The 17251-nt window shown below is 44.6% G+C and overlaps 2 protein-coding genes across 2 annotated transcripts; one reads left to right on the top strand and one right to left on the bottom strand.

Annotated features, from left to right (window-relative positions):
• Window positions 1-5189: 5189 nt before the first annotated feature.
• Window positions 5190-6850, top strand: LOC135543016 (inhibin alpha chain-like). Its single transcript, XM_064970120.1, has 2 exons — window positions 5190-5789; window positions 5990-6850. The coding sequence occupies exons 1-2, from the start codon at window positions 5474-5476 to the stop codon at window positions 6733-6735; spliced, it is 1062 nt and encodes a 353-aa protein (XP_064826192.1). The 5' UTR covers window positions 5190-5473; the 3' UTR covers window positions 6736-6850.
• Window positions 6851-7011: 161 nt separating this feature from the next.
• LOC135543321 (gap junction gamma-1 protein-like) lies at window positions 7012-17251 on the bottom strand. The gene is made up of 5 exons (XM_064970500.1): window positions 17038-17251; window positions 9890-10169; window positions 9455-9686; window positions 8593-9300; window positions 7012-8311 (listed from the first exon to the last, which is right to left on the bottom strand). The coding sequence occupies exons 2-5, from the start codon at window positions 10127-10129 to the stop codon at window positions 8298-8300; spliced, it is 1194 nt and encodes a 397-aa protein (XP_064826572.1). The 5' UTR covers window positions 10130-10169; window positions 17038-17251; the 3' UTR covers window positions 7012-8297.

Raw genomic sequence — 17251 nt, 5'->3', positions numbered from 1 at the left:
CTCTATCTACACTGAGTGTACAAAACATTAAGGACACCTGCTTTTTCTATGACATAGACTGGCCAGGTAAATCCACTTCAATCAGTGTAGATGAAGGGGAGGAGACGGGTTAAAGAAGGATTTTTAAGCCTTGAGACAATTGAGACATGGGTTGTGTATGTGTGCCATTCAGAGGGTGAATTGGCAAGACAAAATATTTAAATGCCTTTGAACAGGGTATGGTAGTAGATGCCAGGCGCACCGGTTTCTGTCAAGAACTGCAACGCTGCTGGGTTTTTCACACTCAACAGTTTCCCGTGTATCAAGAATGGTCCACCACCCAAAGGACATCCAGCCAACTTGACACAAGTTTGGAAAGCATTGGAGTCAACATGGGCCAGCATCCCTGTGGAAAGCATTGGAGTCAACATGGGCCAGCATCCCTGTGGAAAGCATTGGAGTCAACATGGGCCAGCATCCCTGTGGAAAGCATTGGAGTCAACATGGGCCAGCATCCCTGTGGAAAGCATTGGAGTCAACATGGGCCAGCATCCCTGTGGAAAGCTTTTGACACCTTGTAGAGTCCATGCCCCGACAAATTGAGGCTGTTCTGAAGGCAAAAAAAGGGGGGGGCAACTCAATATTAGGGAGGTGTCCTTAATGTTTTGTACACTCAGTCTATATCTATCTCCCACTCTCAATGTCCTAGACACATAGAATAACACTGAGGTTGGGCGGAAGTTTTGGCGGGATAATGAAAACCTGGCAATTTGCAAACACTCATGACTATGAACAGAGCACCCTCATGCAGCTGAGCCCCAGCTGTGGTAAACTAGAAGACAACTGGTGAGTTCAGACCATCTTCTGGCCACCTTGTTGTACTGCAAGAGCCCTTGAAACAGCCCCATGAAAATATATATATATTTTTTTAAACTAGGCAAGTCAGTTAAGAACAAATTCTTATTTACAATGACGGCCTAGGAACATGAGTTAACTGCCTTGTTCAGGGGCAGAACGACAGATTTTTACCATATCAGATTGGGGGTTCGAACTAGCAACCTTGCATTTATAAGTGTTAAATTCATGTTAAAATGCTCTAACCACTAGGCTACTTGCCGGCCCCAAAGTTACTTCCTACTTTCTATCCTAGATTACTTGTCCTCTTGAAATGTTCTAGAGGATCATGTTGGGATTTCAATGCATCATAGGACAAAAATACAGGACAGTGGTGATAAGAACAGCAGCATGGGAACTACAGTAGCTATGAGATATGTAAAGATATGTACCCTGGCTGCGGTCTATAAACTAGTTCCCCAGGCCTGACTAGAGACATGTGTGGCTCCATGACTCTATTCTAGTCACATGAGAGAGCTGACAATGGTACAGATAATCTGTCAGAGAGTTGGTGAGTTATGCAGAAGACTGCCCGTCTGCCTGGCCAGGACCACTTTCAGAGTTGGCCAACACAACCTGGGGCTTAACTTAACTCTCTCTGTATAGAGAGAAGGACGTGTTTGCAAGAGAACGATTGTGTGCTTCCGAGGTTATTGTATCTCGGTCTGGTATGTTTATTCCCCACTGAGACAAGCTGTAATATCTGACCTTGTCTATGAAACTGTATTCTATAATTGCACAGATGCAGGCAAGCAGAGCCCCAAGGCTGGAGTTGGATAAAGAAAAGCATAATTGTTATTATTTTCAAAGGCACATTAACACACACACACACATTTGTTTGGTGGGAAAGCAGGTGCTATGATGAGGGACATACAGTGGGGCAAAAAGTATTTAGTCAGCCACCAATTGTGCAAGTTCTCCCACTTAAAAAGATGAGAGAGGCCGGTAATTTTCATCATAGGTACACTTCAACTATCATAGGTACACTTCAACTACTAACTCCTGTTCCCAAGAAAGCTAAGGTAACTGAGCTAAAAGACTACCGCCCCGTAGCACTCACTTCCGTCATCATGAAGTGCTTTGAGAGACTAGTCAAGGACCATATCACCTCCACCCTACCTGACACACTAGACCCACTCCAATTTGCTTACCGCCCAAATAGGTCCACAGACGATGCAATCTCAACCACACTGCACACTGCCCTAACCCATTTGGACAAGAGGAATACCTATGTGAGAATGCTGTTCATCGACTACAGCTCGGCATTCAACACCATAGTACCCTCCAAGCTCGTCATCAAGCTCGAGACCCTGGGTCTCGACCCCGCCCTGTGCAACTGGGTACTGGACTTCCTGACAGGCCGCCCCCAGGTGGTGAAGGTAGGTAACAACATCTCCTCCCCGCTGATCCTCAACACTGGGGCCCCACAAGGGTGCGTTCTGAGCCCTCTCCTGTACTACCTGTTCACCCACGACTGCGTGGCCACGCACGCCTCCAACTCAATCATCAAGTTTGCGGATGACACAACAACCTCAGGAGGCTGAAGAAATTTGGCTTGTCACCAAAAGCACTCACAAACTTCTACAGATGCACAATTGAGAGCATCCTGGCGGGCTGTATCACTGCCTGGTACGGCAACTGCTCCGCCCTCAACTGTAAGGCTCTCCAGAGGGTAGTGAGGTCTGCACAACGCATCAACGGGGGCAAACTACCTGCCCTCCAGGACACTTACACCACCCGATGTTACAGGAAGGCCATAAAGATCATCAAGGACATCAACCACCTGAGCCACTGCCTGTTCACCCCGCTATCATCCAGAAGGCGAGGTCAGTACAGGTGCATCAAAGCTGGGACCGAGAGACTGAAAAACAGCTTCTATCTCAAGGCCATCAGACTGTTAAACAGCCACCACTAACATTGAGTGGCTGCTGCCAACACACTGACACTGACTCAACTCCAGCCACTTTAATAATGGGAATTGATGGGAAATGATGTAAATATATCACTAGCCACTTTAAACAATGCTACCTTATATAATGTTACTTACCCTACATTATTCATCTCATATGCATACGTATATACTGTACTCTATATCATCGACTGCATCCTTATGTAATACATGTATCACTAGCCACTTTAACTATGCCACTTTGTTTACATACTCATCTCACATGTATATACTGTACACGATACCATCTACTGTATCTTGCCTATGCTGCTCTGTACCATCACTCATTCATATATCGTTATGTACATATTCTTTATCCCCTTACACTGTGTATAAGACAGTAGTTTAGGAATTGTTAGTTAGATTACTTGTTGGTTATTACTGCATTGTCGGAATTAGAAGCACAAGCATTTCTCTACACTCGCATTAACATCTGCTAACCATGTGTATGTGACAAATAAAATTTGATTTGATTTGACAGACAAAATGAGAAAAAAAATCCAGAAAATCACATTGTAGGATTTTTAATGAATTTATTTGCAAATTATGGTGGAAAATAAGTATTTGGTCAATAAAAAAAGTTTATCTCAATACTTTGTTATATACCCTTTGTTGGCAATGACAGAGGTCAAACATTTTCTGTAAGTCTTCACAAGGTTTTCACACACTGTTGCTGGTATTTTGGCCCATTCCTCCATGCAGATCTCCTCTAGAGCAGTGATGTTTTGGGGCTGTTGCTGGGCAACACAAACTTTCAACTCCCTCCAAAGATTTTCTATGGGGTTGAGATCTGGAGACTGGCTAGGCCACTCCAGGACCTTGAAATGCTTCTTACGAAGCCACTCCTTCGTTGCCCGGGCGGTATGTTTGGGATCATTGTCGTGCTGAAAGACCCAGCCACGTTTCATCTTCAATGCCCTTGTTGATGGTAGGCTTTGTTACTTTGGTCCCAGCTCTCTGCAGGTCATTCACTAGGTCCCCCTGTGTGGTTCTTGTGATCATTTTGACCCCACGGGGTGAGATCTTGCGTGGAGCCCCAGATCGAGGGAGATTATCAGTGGTCTTGTATGTCTTCCATTTCCTAATAATTGCTCCCACAGTTGATTTCTTCAAACCAAGCTGTTTAACTATTGCAGATTCAGTCTTCCCAGTCTGGTGCAGGTCTACAATTTTGTTTCTGGTGTCCTTTGACAGCTCTTTGGTCTTGGCCATAGTGGAGTTTGGAGTGTGACTGTTTGAGGTTGTGGACAGGTGTCTTTTATACTGATAACAAGTTCAAACAGGTGCCATTAATACAGGTAATGAGAGGAGGACAGTGGAGCCTCTTAAAGAAGTTACAGGTCTGCGAGAGCCAAAATCTTGCTTGTTTGTAGGTGATACCAAATACTTATTTTCCAACATAATTTGCAAATAAATTCATTAAAAATCCAACAATGTGATTTTCTGGATTTTTTCCCTCGTGTTTTCTGTCATAGTTGAAGTGTACCTATGATGACAATTACAGGCCTCTCTCATCTTTTTAAGTGGGAGAACATGCACAATTGGTGGCTGAATAAATACTTTTTTGCCCCACTGTACACATCTGTTGGGTTCATTATGATGAAAAATAAATCATAATGAACCTTTAATTGATCAGGGAGTCCTACTGAGACCAAGGTGTCATCTACAGATGAGCCTTATGAAATGACTACAGCAGCACTGAGTTCACATGTGATTACTGTTGTCGTCTATTCGTAACACTTCGTATCTTCTAAAGGGGTTGCAAAGGGTTCATGAGTCGTTTATATAAACAGTTATAATACATTATTTCAAACTGTGGTTCATATTCAATAACTGAGCCCAATATCTGTTTACGTTTGAGTCATTCAACAGACACTCCTATCAGGAGTGACTTACAGTGCATTCATCTTAAGATAGCTAGGTGAGACAACCACATCTTCTGCACTTAGAGCCTGTACACCGTTCCATTTCAGACACCTCTTTCAATCGTGTCTTATCTGGCCCTGGTGTTTTGTCTAATACTTCTCCTCTGCTGAAATCTCCTCACACCTCCGACACTAAATACACACACTATGTGTATTAAAGGAAACCTTAACACAAAGGAAAAATACCTCAGAAATGGTTTCAAAGTTTTGCTACAGTCCACTTCACAAAAGACAAATCTAGTACAGTACAAGAACAAAGCAGCCCTTACCACGAAACTGTGATCAAATACATTGTAACTTCCAATCACCCACAAGGTCATACTCTGAAGTCTTTCCTCTGGATAATGACTGCATAACAATAACATAGGTCTCTCTCTCACTCCCTTTTTCTCCAGTGTCGAGATAGGCATGGGTAGGAGGCAATATTATTCCATGACAAAACAATGGATAAGAGAGACACAGTGCTCCGCATTGGCAGAGATGGAACCTTCAAATAATACAGGACTTCATTGACACCACTTTCCCACCGGCGCCGGACAGAGGAGGATCTACACTACTTCACCTCATCTACTAGAAGTTCTGGTACAATCAATCGACCTATTAGGTCACCTTACCAATTATTTGACAGGGATATTTCACCTACTTGGATTACTCAAACTCAAAGCACTTTTCCACCTCGATCTACATGCTTCACAACCCTCCCCTATAGACTGAAGAGATCTGAACCATGCAGATTGGTCCTTCTACCGTCCTCTCCTGTGCCCTGCTACTCCTGTGGACCCAGACCCTGACCCAGGCCTGCCAGGGGGACGAGCTGCCCCGTGACGTGGTGTTGGACTGGTTCAAACAGCGCCTCCTGGATGGGTTAGGGCTGGAGCAGCCCCCCGAGCCCAGCCACCAGGCCCCTGACGGGGGCAGAGAGAGAGCAGAGGCGGGGCGAGGTCACCGGAGGTCCACCAGGGTAGGGAGGGCAGCCTGGGCACAGGACCACAGGAGGCATCACCAGGAGAGCCATGAGCAAGTCATCCTCTTCCCCAGCTCTGGTGAGAGAGTCCATATCCCTCTCTCTTTTTCTCAAGCTCTGATGCCCTGTTCCTTTTCCCTTCTCTTTAGTCAATCTCTCTTCACTAGTTCACTCCAAACGTGAAGTTTGTCCGATGTTTTTCCAGACAACAACTGTAGGTTACTCGTTTCCCCATCCAGTGACCTGGTCTTATTTCCACTGCCTGCCTTGTTTTTCCAGACTCTACCTGTGATAGCTCAGACTCCCCATCAGAGGAGAGAGCCACCAGCCACTTCACCTACTACTTCCAATCCTCCCTAGACAACCAGGAGTCAGCCATCACCTCAGCCCATTTCTGGTTCTACGCCGGCGAGGGGGCCAGCAGGAACATCACCCCTCTCTTCCTCCTCACTTCAGACCAGCAGCTCCTCCAGGTGGCAGAGTTTCCGGCCAAGACCACCGCTGATGGCTGGACCACCTACCACTTCGAGCATCACCTCCTCACCTCCCTGACCCAAGGCCCCTTCGTACTCCAGGTGCGCTGCCCCGGCTGCGAATGCCACGCAAACGAAGCCGACAAAATGCCATTCCTCCACCTGCACACCCGACCTCACAGCCCAGACCGCTCCCCGCGGCGAGCGGCCGCCACCATTCCTTGGTTCCCATCGTCCATCGACCTCCTGATGCGGCCATCGCAGCAGAAGCCAGAGTACAGTGACTGTCAGCGGGAGATGATCAACATCTCGTTCCAGGAGCTGGGCTGGGACAACTGGATCGTTCACCCAAAGGTTCTCAACTTCTACTACTGTCATGGCACCTGCTCGGCTTTGGACCGCACCACTGCTATGCTGGGGATCAAACAGTGCTGCGCTCCGGTCCCCGGGACCATGAGGTCACTACAGTTTACCACTACGTCTGACGGAGGGTACTCCTTTAAATACGAGACCCTGCCCAACGTCATACCAGAGGAGTGCACCTGCATCTAGGCCTAAAACCTCTGAGATGGGCTCAGTTTTTCCAAGTAAGATTACCTAGTCTAGATCTATAACTGATAGGCCTGTATTTGTCATACACCAAGATTATAGAGCAAAATAAAGTTTGTTATTGATACATCCAAATAATGTAAGAAACTGAAATGGGTGTGCAGTGTGTTCTTCCTTCTTGCCACAAGAGGGCAATGCAGACTCCGATGAAGGCGTTTTAGAAGAAGTACCGAGGTCTACAGTGAAGTAATCATTCCAAACAAAGACATTGCAAAGTCATTCTGTTCAAATATATTTATTCATGAATTTCTATGAAACTAAACTCTACAGTTACAAAAACCACAAAAATGTAACAAAAATACTACAAATATTGAAAAAGTTGAATGTTATTTTTGTACCGAATTTAAAAAATGAAAGGAAAAATGAAATGAACACAGCGCACGACACAATCGTTTCCAGCTCAACCATTTCAAAGAACCATCACATTATGACAGATAAGCAAATGTTGGTGCATTTGCCTCCTTGGAATTCCAGTAGAAACATAAAAAAGTTGAAACAAAACAACTCACCGACTAGCATGAACAAAAGAAACCAGGACCGGAGCAAAATGACAGGTACAGGAGGACTACAGGAGTGTTTCAACAGCATGGAAGAACATTTATAGGCATCACAGGATTCAAGCATTTCCCAGGTATTTATCACATTTGGCCAATTTGTTGGAATGACTAATATACAACGCTTTAACAATGAGGAGTCTCATGGAATGTCAAAACAATTCATTTTTAATTACTCATCCTCTGAAAAAAGCAGTACAGTTAACGTCCAAGATTAAGTTGAAAGCGTTCGTTAAAGAACTGCACTTTCAGAAACCCTCCCACCACCTTGTACACAACACACCCACACGGACGCACAAACATCCTCTTAATGTCTGTGCAAAAGGACATCCCTGCAGGCAAGTGTTCACTGCGGTTCACTCTGTATCCAGCAACAACAAGCCCTGGCATAACAACATGTGCAGTAAATGCTTTTAAGACTTTGTTGAGCCTCACTCTTAAAATTGGAAGGACTAGTAAACTTTGTCAATAGAGAGGAGGGGGGTAAATGAAAGCTTAAACTGGATGAGAGCCAGTCACCTGACAGACCACAGAAACTGACCGGAGAACACTGCGGAAAAGAATGACTGCGAAAAAAAATATTAAAACTAAAATGGACAAACCAAAACGGGGTGTCGACTACATCTAGAAGGCTGTGCTTCAGCGACAGGCACTGCCAAAGTAGGGTGTGGGGTTTGGGCAAGCTGAAACTTCACACCAAAGTATTTGGAGGCACTCAAGTTGAACGAGTCAGACGCTTAAGGAGATTTGTACTGTAGCTTTACGGAAGCTTGGGCAGCTTTACATTTAAGTTGTCCCTGGCCCTTAATACTGCAAGGCCCTCCATCCCTCACACATCCACACTCTTCAGTCTCTCCGCTGTCTGGCTGTGTTCCCATGTGCTTCCCCATCCGTGGAGGGCCAGTTGAGAAGAGAAAGCAGGCAGGCAGTCGAGCAGGCATTAAGCAGGATTCAGGCATGTACTCCTGAGGGAACAACAAGTTAGACAGGGAATAGAGGGATCTCTAGGTTTCTCTACTACTTCATGGGAACAAACAGTACTGTGGGGTTACATAGGGTAATGTCATTCTGTACAGTCATTCAAAATGGCTTACGGCACGTGGAGCAGGTTCAAATAAACACAATATCTGAAAAATACATATGGCGCCTTCTTCAATCGCTCTTTTTGTAGGACTGATAAAGCTAGAAACCTTCCTTCATATTGTTTTGACCCGTTCAGCAGTCAGATACTATTTGACATCCTTACCTTTCTCCCTGGCCGCCGCCTGTTTCTCCTGAGCCAAGTTTAGTCTGTTCTGCTCTGCTGCCGTGGTGTTGTTCTCAGGACTGCTGCTCCGTGACGGGGACCCCTGGCCCTCCTCGTTCTGGTAGGCCAAGTCCAGGTGCTGCTGGGCCATCTTCAGGTGCTTCCTCAGCCTCTCCAGGTCTCTGCTGGACGCCTCGTCCCCCAGGCTCTCCCTCCCATAGTCCCCCGCCAACGGATCTCTGAACTCTGCCTTCAGCTTGCCAGACGGGTCCTTCTTCCCCAGGACCGTGTGGTACCCTGGCGGGGCCGTGGGTCCATGGCGGGAACTGCAGAGGGACCCCCGGGCCACGGGGGGAAGAGCTGGGGTGGGGTGGCGTCTGGCGCGCCCGCGGAGGGTGTCACGGACTCCACCGACACCGAGATGGAGAATCTCCAGGAGGGTGAGTGTGGTGCAGAGGAGAGACACCACGTACATGACCAGGAGGAAGATGGTCTTCTCGGTGGGCCGCGAGACGAAGCAGTCCACCGTATGCGGACAGGGAGAGCGTGTGCACACGTAGAAGGGCGCCACCTCGAAGCCGTAGAGGACATACTGGCCTAACAGGAAGGCCACCTCGAAGGCGATGCGTGAGATCAGCGAACACACGTACACCTTCATCAGGCCGTCACGCGCGATCCGCCGCCGACCGTCGTGCTTCTTCACAGAGCCTGGAGACGAGGCAGAGACAAACTCACTCACTGACAGCAAGCAGGGCAAGTCACAGTAAAGCTTTAAAGTCAAATAAAAAGTAATTTCCCTGGCGACAACTACATAACCAGTGTGAATGAAAAGAGATTGAGGAGAAGCTGTGCCTCGCCCTACCTTCTGTCACCTTCTCTTTGTCCTTCTCCACCTCGATCTCCTCAGTGATCATGGGGTCCTCCTCTCCGTTGTCCTCTGCCTCCTCGTAGTCCCGCTGTGCCCCCCGGGTCACGATGGGTATTCTCTTCTTCCCGGCACGATGAAGAGGCCGGTACTCAACATCGTCCATGCGGGCGATCTTGTGCATGGCAAAGCCCAAGTACATGATGGTAGGGGTGGTGATCAGGATCACCTAGAGGAGCGAGGGAGGGAGTGGATGGTAGACAGGGAATTCACAGTCCCTGAGCGATTGCTTACAAGTACATAAGCAGTTAATGGTTTGTTTGTGTCAAAAGGTTATCCATCCCATCTGTTATGGCTACACACACACACCTTATAGCTACTTCACCCTACCTTGAGAAAACATGTACATATGCTTGCTTGACTCAGTCTCACCTGGAAGATCCAGAAGCGGACGTGTGAGAGAGGAGCGAAGGCGTCGTAGCAGACGTTCTCACACCCGGGCTGCTGCGTGTTGCAGACGAACTTAGCCTGTTCATCGTAGTAGATGGTCTCGCCCCCCACGGCCGTCAGCACGATGCGGAAGATGATGAGCACAGTCAGCCAGATCTTCCCCACGAACGTGCTGTGGTTGGAGATCTCATCCAGGAGACGCGTCAGGAAGCTCCAGCTCATGATGAGGCCTCAGCAGACACCTGGCCAGGAGCCCTCAGCTCTGGGGGGGGGGGGGTTATCTTCAGTGTGATTTTAATTTTCAAAGAGAGGAAGAACACCCTGTTCATCATGTCAGTTATGGAGGTGGGGTTGAACGAGTGTGAGGAGCAAAAGGGTCAACTTCTTTAAAAAAAACACATCTCAAGTCAACACACCATCCAGCAAGGTAAACAAATTATGCCATTCAAGTGAAGAGATGTCAGCAGAGAGAACTGGCTGCCCCCTGTACGGCGATAGACACTAGAGCTCCTGTCCAGATCCAGCGACACACTAGACTGTAGATCAGAGAAAACCACCATGCGATACACATGTGTGGATATGTCACCCTGTGAGAGGTACAGATAAAACCAAGCCATCCATACTACAAAGTGCTAATACAGTCAATCATAACTTAGCATTAAGCCTCTAATCTTTTACTTACTGTGTGAACTACAGGGGAGGTCCAAACTTCCACTCAAATTATTTACAAGTACCTACTGCAATACTGCTGGAAATCCGCTTGCAAGGTTTGATTCTTTATCACGATTCAACCAAGCCTGGCTCTTCAGTTAAACCAAAACATCCATACATGCATTTAAAATCAGATGCTGCTAAACCAGTTCTTATTGACCCCTGAACATGAATTATGAATTGAAAAACAGTTAACTGAAAAGGCTACTTCCTATTCCTGAAAGATAATTTTAATTGCCTTTCTGACATGACTAATTAAAAATGGCCTCATTGACCCCAAAACCACTCTCCAGAAAAATGACACTTGAGCAATATTTGATTTGATCAATAGGGGGCACCACTCCATCCACAAGGTTCATAAATGATGAGCCATACATGCATATAAGGAGGGCACAGGGAGGGTTGGATGATGACACACTCCCAGGTTAAATATTATTATAGGAACCAGAAGAGCAGGCGCAAGGTGGATTATAATGACCTAGTGGGAGTACTGTGGTAGAAGTACCACGAGATGAACGTGTTGCAACGTCCATGTCTCACACCCAGGCTTCAGATCTATGGCCATAGGTTTCCTTGTGAAGGATTTAACAAGTGTGGTTTCTGGTTTCACAATATGCTTTTTGCTCTGATGTAAAAAGGAGGTTGTTCATTTGGAAGCACAATAAAAAAACGTTAAAGGTATTTTTTATAGACTGAACTGCTAGTGAACCATGTATACTGTCCGGTGGACCGGCCCAACAAAAATAGATTCTTGACAGTTGAAAAAGACCTAACACAGGTCAGTCCATACTGTATCACATGGAACCCTAGTGGATTGTGGTTCCCACCTACATTCTTACAACGCCCTGTCATTCCAAGCCCCAGCCTGCTCACTACCACCTCTAAAGACGGGTCGGCAAGTCACAGCAAGCTGGGACTTCACACTGGGGAGAGAGGACGGTGCAGGTCAGCGAAGCAAGGCAGTCCAGATGGGAAAGCTTAGCAGCAGCAGGGTAGGAAGACTAAGGACCGGAGGGGTCAGCCTGTAGAGTCACAGTATTTACCAGGACAGTGAATTATGCTTGATGAGGCGGCAGGTCAAGATAGAAGCTACTGCAAGGAAATAAATTGTCCCCAGTAAAATGTGTACAGACATTTCAATGGCATACTGTGTACACTGAGCTCCAGAAGCATCAGGATAGTGGGATGGTTTTGGCTCTGTACCCTAGCACTTTGGATATGAAAAGATACAATGACTGAGGTTAAAGTGCAGATGTCAGCTTTACTTTCAGGGTATTATTGGGTGAACCGTTTAGAAATCACAGTACTTTTTGTACATAGCAGCGCTATGTACCCCCCCCCCCCCATTTAAGGGGAGCAAAAGTATTAGGACAAATGCACTTATGTGTATTAAATTAGTAAAAGGTTAAGTATTTTGCCCTATATTCATGGCAGGGTAGCCTAGTGGTTAGAGTGTAGAGGAGGCAGGGTAGCCTAGTGGTTAGAGCGTTGGACTAGTAACCGGAAGGTTGCAAGTTCAAATCCCCGAGCTGACAAGGTACAAATCTGTTGTTCTGCCCTGAACAGGCAGTTAACCCGCTGTTCCTAGGCAGTTATTGAAAATAAGAATTTGTTCTTAACTGACTTGCCTAGTTAAATAAAGGTAAAAAAAATAAATAATTGCACACAATGACGATATCAAGCTTGTGACTTTAGAAATGTGTTGGAGGCATTTGCTGTTTATTTTTGGTTGTTTCAGATTATTTTGCGCCAAATATTAATGAATGGCAAAAGTGCACTGTGCCATTTGAGTCACTTTTTATAAATACTAATATGATATGTTTCTAAAGCGCTTCTTTAATGTGTATGATACCAGGAGTACGGAAAATCCTGAATGAATCGTGAATAATGATGAGTGAGAGAGAAATGTAATGCACATCATCTGCAATTTAACCTCAGTCATTCCATCATTCCCAGTCCAAAGTGCTGGAGTACAGCAGCAAAACAAGAAAACGTACCACTGCCCCAAAACCTTTAGCACTGTATTCAACATGATGAACCTGTCTAGGAGTGTTCATCTAAAATCAACATTACTCATCTTCATCAAAGACCTCCATTTACCTTGCTGACTTTCTAGTTGTTCCAAGAAACAAGAACTAGCCCTTCTTTCCCACACTAGTCATCTCTGGTTTCAAATATCCCAGAATACATGTGGGTGAGGTGACACGACAAAGTCCTGATCTAGTGCCAGTACCTGAGGGCATACCTCGCCAATCTGCCATCCATGGGATTGCCAGGTCCTCTCAACTTGACCTTGGGAGGGAGGGAGGAAGCTGCCTGCTTTTCCAGAATGGGTGCAGTAAGCCGATTTTACAGGCCTATTTGACTATCATGCCGTACAACTGAAGCAATGTCTTTCCTAGTTTACCGCTGCAAATCTGTGGCAATTAACCCTACACATTGTCACTGGACAATGTTCTAAAAGATCACATGAAATGGAAAAAGTATCAACTTGTCTTAATGTGTTACCAGGATTACGGAAGATCCTGAATGAACACAGTAAGGTAAATACTTGGAGGAAAAACTCCCTGAACTGTTCACATCTAAAATGTACCTAAATCAAGCCAATCAAGATTGAGTTTATAAATCAGTTATAATTTAAAATTGTAGTTTCAAATAACTTTAGAATATTATTTATTTATAACATTAAAGATTAAACATTCTGTAGGAAATATAATCCTATATTGTTACAATAAATATTTTAGATCATTGATGCAGAAGTAGTGGTATCAGACTCTTGACACGATAACAATATGAGATCGGCTGGTTTATTCTTCTGGGTTTTTGGTTGGAAGCAAGTTTGTTTTAACACACAGATGCAAGTGATCTCCTGTTAGTAGATATGCAATGGACCCAGCACATTTAACAAGGCTAAACAGAACCTAGATTAGCACTCCTACTCTGAGACACTATGAATATGTTCAGTGACAATCTCCTCAGTGATCTGATACTGGATCCTCTCCATTTCACAGTGTACTTTGAGAACACAACAGCCATTGAAGATGACAGGTATTATCTAGCCATTGTCGAAAATGTCTCAGGTAATTAGAACATCCAATGTCACATAATGGTTCATGTAATCAAACCGCTCTTCAAAACAAAAAAACACTGTCCCAGCAGCCTAAGAATTGTGCAAGAAAATGGGTCAGCCAGCTTTCTTCTGAATTTCCTTCTGGCTTTGAAAAGCAGTGGGTACCACCTTCCCAATGCGTACCATTTCATCTTTAGTCAATTGAAGCCTAGCCCACAGCTAACAGGCATGCTACACTGCTCATGCCAGCAAAAGCCATGTGTCCAGTTAAGTTCCTCCAACACAGGAGAGAATATTAAACCAGGCCAAAGAAACACTGGCATCCTATACAGCAAAAAGGCCATCTAGGATATCTAGTGAAGAGAGATGTAAACAGGTGGGCAGTCAGGGAGTTTGATTAAGCTGAACCACGGTGCACCGGTCTATGGCCCGTGACGTGAACGGCAAAAGGGGTGAGAGAGGAGCGCCGTTCTCAACTCAAACAGTGATCTGCACCGTTTAGGCATGTTGTCAAGGCAGCAGCATGGTGCATCATTCAGAAACATATTTCCTATAAAATATACCCTACCGTTCAAAAGTTTGGGTTCACTTAAATGTTCGTTTTTGAAAGAAAAGCATATTTTTGTCCATTAAAATAACAAAATTGATCAGAAATACAATGTAGACATTGCTAATGTTGTAAATGACTTTTGTAGCTGGAAAGAGCTGATTTTTTATGGAATACCTACATAGTTGTACAGAAGCCCATTATCAGCAACCATCACACCTGTGTTCCAATTATAACTTTAAAAGGCTAATTGATCATTAGAAAACCCTTTTGCAATTATGTTAGCACAGCTGAAAACTGCTGTTCTGATTAAAGAAGCAATAAAACTGGCCTTCTTTAGACTAGCTGAGTATCTGGAGCATCAGCATTTGTGGGTTCGATTACAGGCTCAAATGGCCAGAAACAAAGACCTGTCTTCTAAAAATCATCCGTCTATGGTTGCTGATAATGGGCCTCTGCACGCCTATGTAGATATTCCATTAAATCTGCCGTTTCCAGCTACAATAGTCATTTACAACATTAACAATGCCTACATTATATTTCTGATCAATTTGATGTTATTTTAATGGACCAAAAACATTTGCTTTTCTTTTAAAAACAAGGACATTTCTAAGTGACCAAACTTTTGAATGGTAGTGTTGTTCGAAAAAATAAAACTACACTGAACAAAAATAAAGGCAAAGACCTTTCAAAGACCTTACGGAGTTACAGTTCATAAGGAAATCGGTCAATTGAAATAAATTAGGCCCTAGTCTACGGTTTTCACATGACTGGGAATACAGATATGCATCTGTTGGTCACAGACGCATATGGGCCTCAATACCTCTTCACGGTATCTCTGCATTCAAAATTTCCATCAATAAAATGCAATTGGGTTCATTGTCTGTAGCTTATGCCTACCCATACCATAACCCCACCATGGGGCACTCTATTCACAATGTTGACATCAGTAAACCACTCGCCAACATGATGCCATTCACATGGTCTGCGGTTGTGAAGCTGGTTAGACGTACTGCCAAATTCTTGAAAACGGAGGTGGCCTATGGTAGAGAAATGAACATTAAATTCTCTGGCAACAGCTCTGGTAGATATTCCTGCAGTCAGCATACCAATTGCACACACCCCCAAAATATCTATGGCATTGTGTTGACAAAACTGCACATTTTAGTGGCCTTTTGCCCCATCACAAGTTTCACCAGTGTAATGATCTATCCACCTGACAGTTGTGGCATATCTTGGCAAAGAAGAAATGCTCACTAACAGGGATGTAACATTTGTACAGAACATTTGAAAGATAAACGTTTTGTGCATATGGAACTTTTCTGGCATCTTATTTCAGCTTGTGAAACATGGGACCAACACTTTTCATGTGTTTATATTTTTTGTTTAGTGTAGTTTATTGGTGAGGCAGATAAAGCATTGATTTTGATAAATCACTTTTGCACGTGAAAACAGAATCCTACTCGTTACTCCATGTGTTCACCTACATGACCTTGGTTTTGAGACATCTTCAGATGCCAGAGCTGGGCACTTGGCTCACGCTCAGGTGGCAACCGGTTCCAAGACCAATGTAATCACTTCTAACCCGATACAAACTTCTTCCACCAAGGCAACCCGGACAACCTAGGCCTGGCATTTAAATTAAACCCAAACAGCAAGAGAACACTAGACTAAATGGACCAGTAAAGATGGCCACCTGATAGGCTAACATGTGGGTGATATTTGAAAGGTTAACTGACAAAAACCAATTTGTAAGTCGCTCTGGATAAGAGCGTCTGCTAAATGACTTAAATGTAAAAACAGTTGAGCATGTGAGGGCAAATAAGCCTACTAAACACTTCAAGTCCTCAAAAACAACAACTGACCAAGACAGTAGCTTCTTCTCATCTGGACCAAAGCTCATCCTAGGCTTCTGAGCCAGCAAAGGAATGTGGTTAATTACAGGTCAGTGAAGTAAAGAGGGGGATGGGAGTTGAGCAGTGCAGAAGGCCTGGTAGTGAAGGTATCCGGTCAAGGTACAGCGTGTTAACATTCCTTGGCCTCAAACCAAAAACAGAGATGGCCCATGGTGTAGGCCGAGGGCACATGCATGAAACCACTGACTGCATGCTGTCCGTGACACATGGCAACCAATAAACCTACAAACCCCAGTCATTGAACTTCACTATATCACTTATAGAACGGTGACTGTATGAAGTGGACTGTGTAGAAGGCCAATGAGCCGGAGAATTTAGATTAGGCTTGTTTACTCACCATCAAGCGTTTCATTAGCGACTAAATTGGCTACACGCGTGTTACAATGAACTGCTTAACGAGGGGTTGATATATCGATTGATAAAAATAGCTGATGTTAAGATTAAGATAATCAAGATAATTAAGGTCTAAACAAAGTGGTAAAAAAAAAAAGTGATGGAAAAATCCACCATAAATATTGGCCCGTAACAGTTGTTGATACACTCAGCAAACAATATTAAAAAACTTGATTCCGAACAACCATTTCATTGTAAATTCTGAATTTAGATTAATACAAAAGTAGCAAACCTACGCGCCTGGAGTCAAATTGCCCAAGAAAAGCTAAAGATCACACGATTGTAGCTTCGCTGACTGCGCGCACACAACGGTGGTAATTTAGGGGACAAACAAATATCGTTAAACTTTGAGCAAGGGTTGATAGGCAACAACTTGTGGAAGTAATACATTGACACTAGTAAATTAAACTGCAAGTAAAGTTACATTGAGCGTTTGTGAACCTGGTAAAAAAAAACGTCTCAAAGGATTATGGGTCTCCTCGCAAAAACTCACCTTTAAGGCTCAAAACTGTCCTTCTTGTTTTCAGCCTTAATTCCCCTCGTAGCCTCTCCAAACTATCAACAACTGTTCTTTCTCCTCCGCCGCTCTTTCATAAACTACAACCCCCTCTTTTTTAACCCATTCGGCGTTTTGCGGTACCATGTGACCCCTGCATCCATGTCGGGGCCCCAAACACATTCATGCAGGACAAAAGAAGAGCGTCGAA

This window comes from Oncorhynchus masou, chromosome 7 (assembly GCF_036934945.1).
Source record: "Oncorhynchus masou masou isolate Uvic2021 chromosome 7, UVic_Omas_1.1, whole genome shotgun sequence".
Classification (NCBI taxonomy): domain Eukaryota; kingdom Metazoa; phylum Chordata; class Actinopteri; order Salmoniformes; family Salmonidae; genus Oncorhynchus; species Oncorhynchus masou.
The sequence above is the reverse complement of the archived record's forward strand: the minus strand, read 5'-3'. Positions and strand labels throughout refer to the sequence as shown.

Coding starts and splice junctions, on each gene's coding strand:
- LOC135543321 (XM_064970500.1), bottom strand. CDS start 10,129: ATGAGCTGGAGCTTCCTGACGCGTCTCCTGGATGAGATCTCCAACCAC. Junction 9,687..9,889: donor TCCGCTTCTGGATCTTCCAG/GTGAGACTGAGT, acceptor TCGCTCCTCTAG/GTGATCCTGATCACCACCCC. Junction 9,301..9,454: donor CAAAGAGAAGGTGACAGAAG/GTAGGGCGAGGC, acceptor CCTCGTCTCCAG/GCTCTGTGAAGAAGCACGAC.
- LOC135543016 (XM_064970120.1), top strand. CDS start 5,474: ATGCAGATTGGTCCTTCTACCGTCCTCTCCTGTGCCCTGCTACTCCTG. Junction 5,790..5,989: donor CATCCTCTTCCCCAGCTCTG/GTGAGAGAGTCC, acceptor TTGTTTTTCCAG/ACTCTACCTGTGATAGCTCA.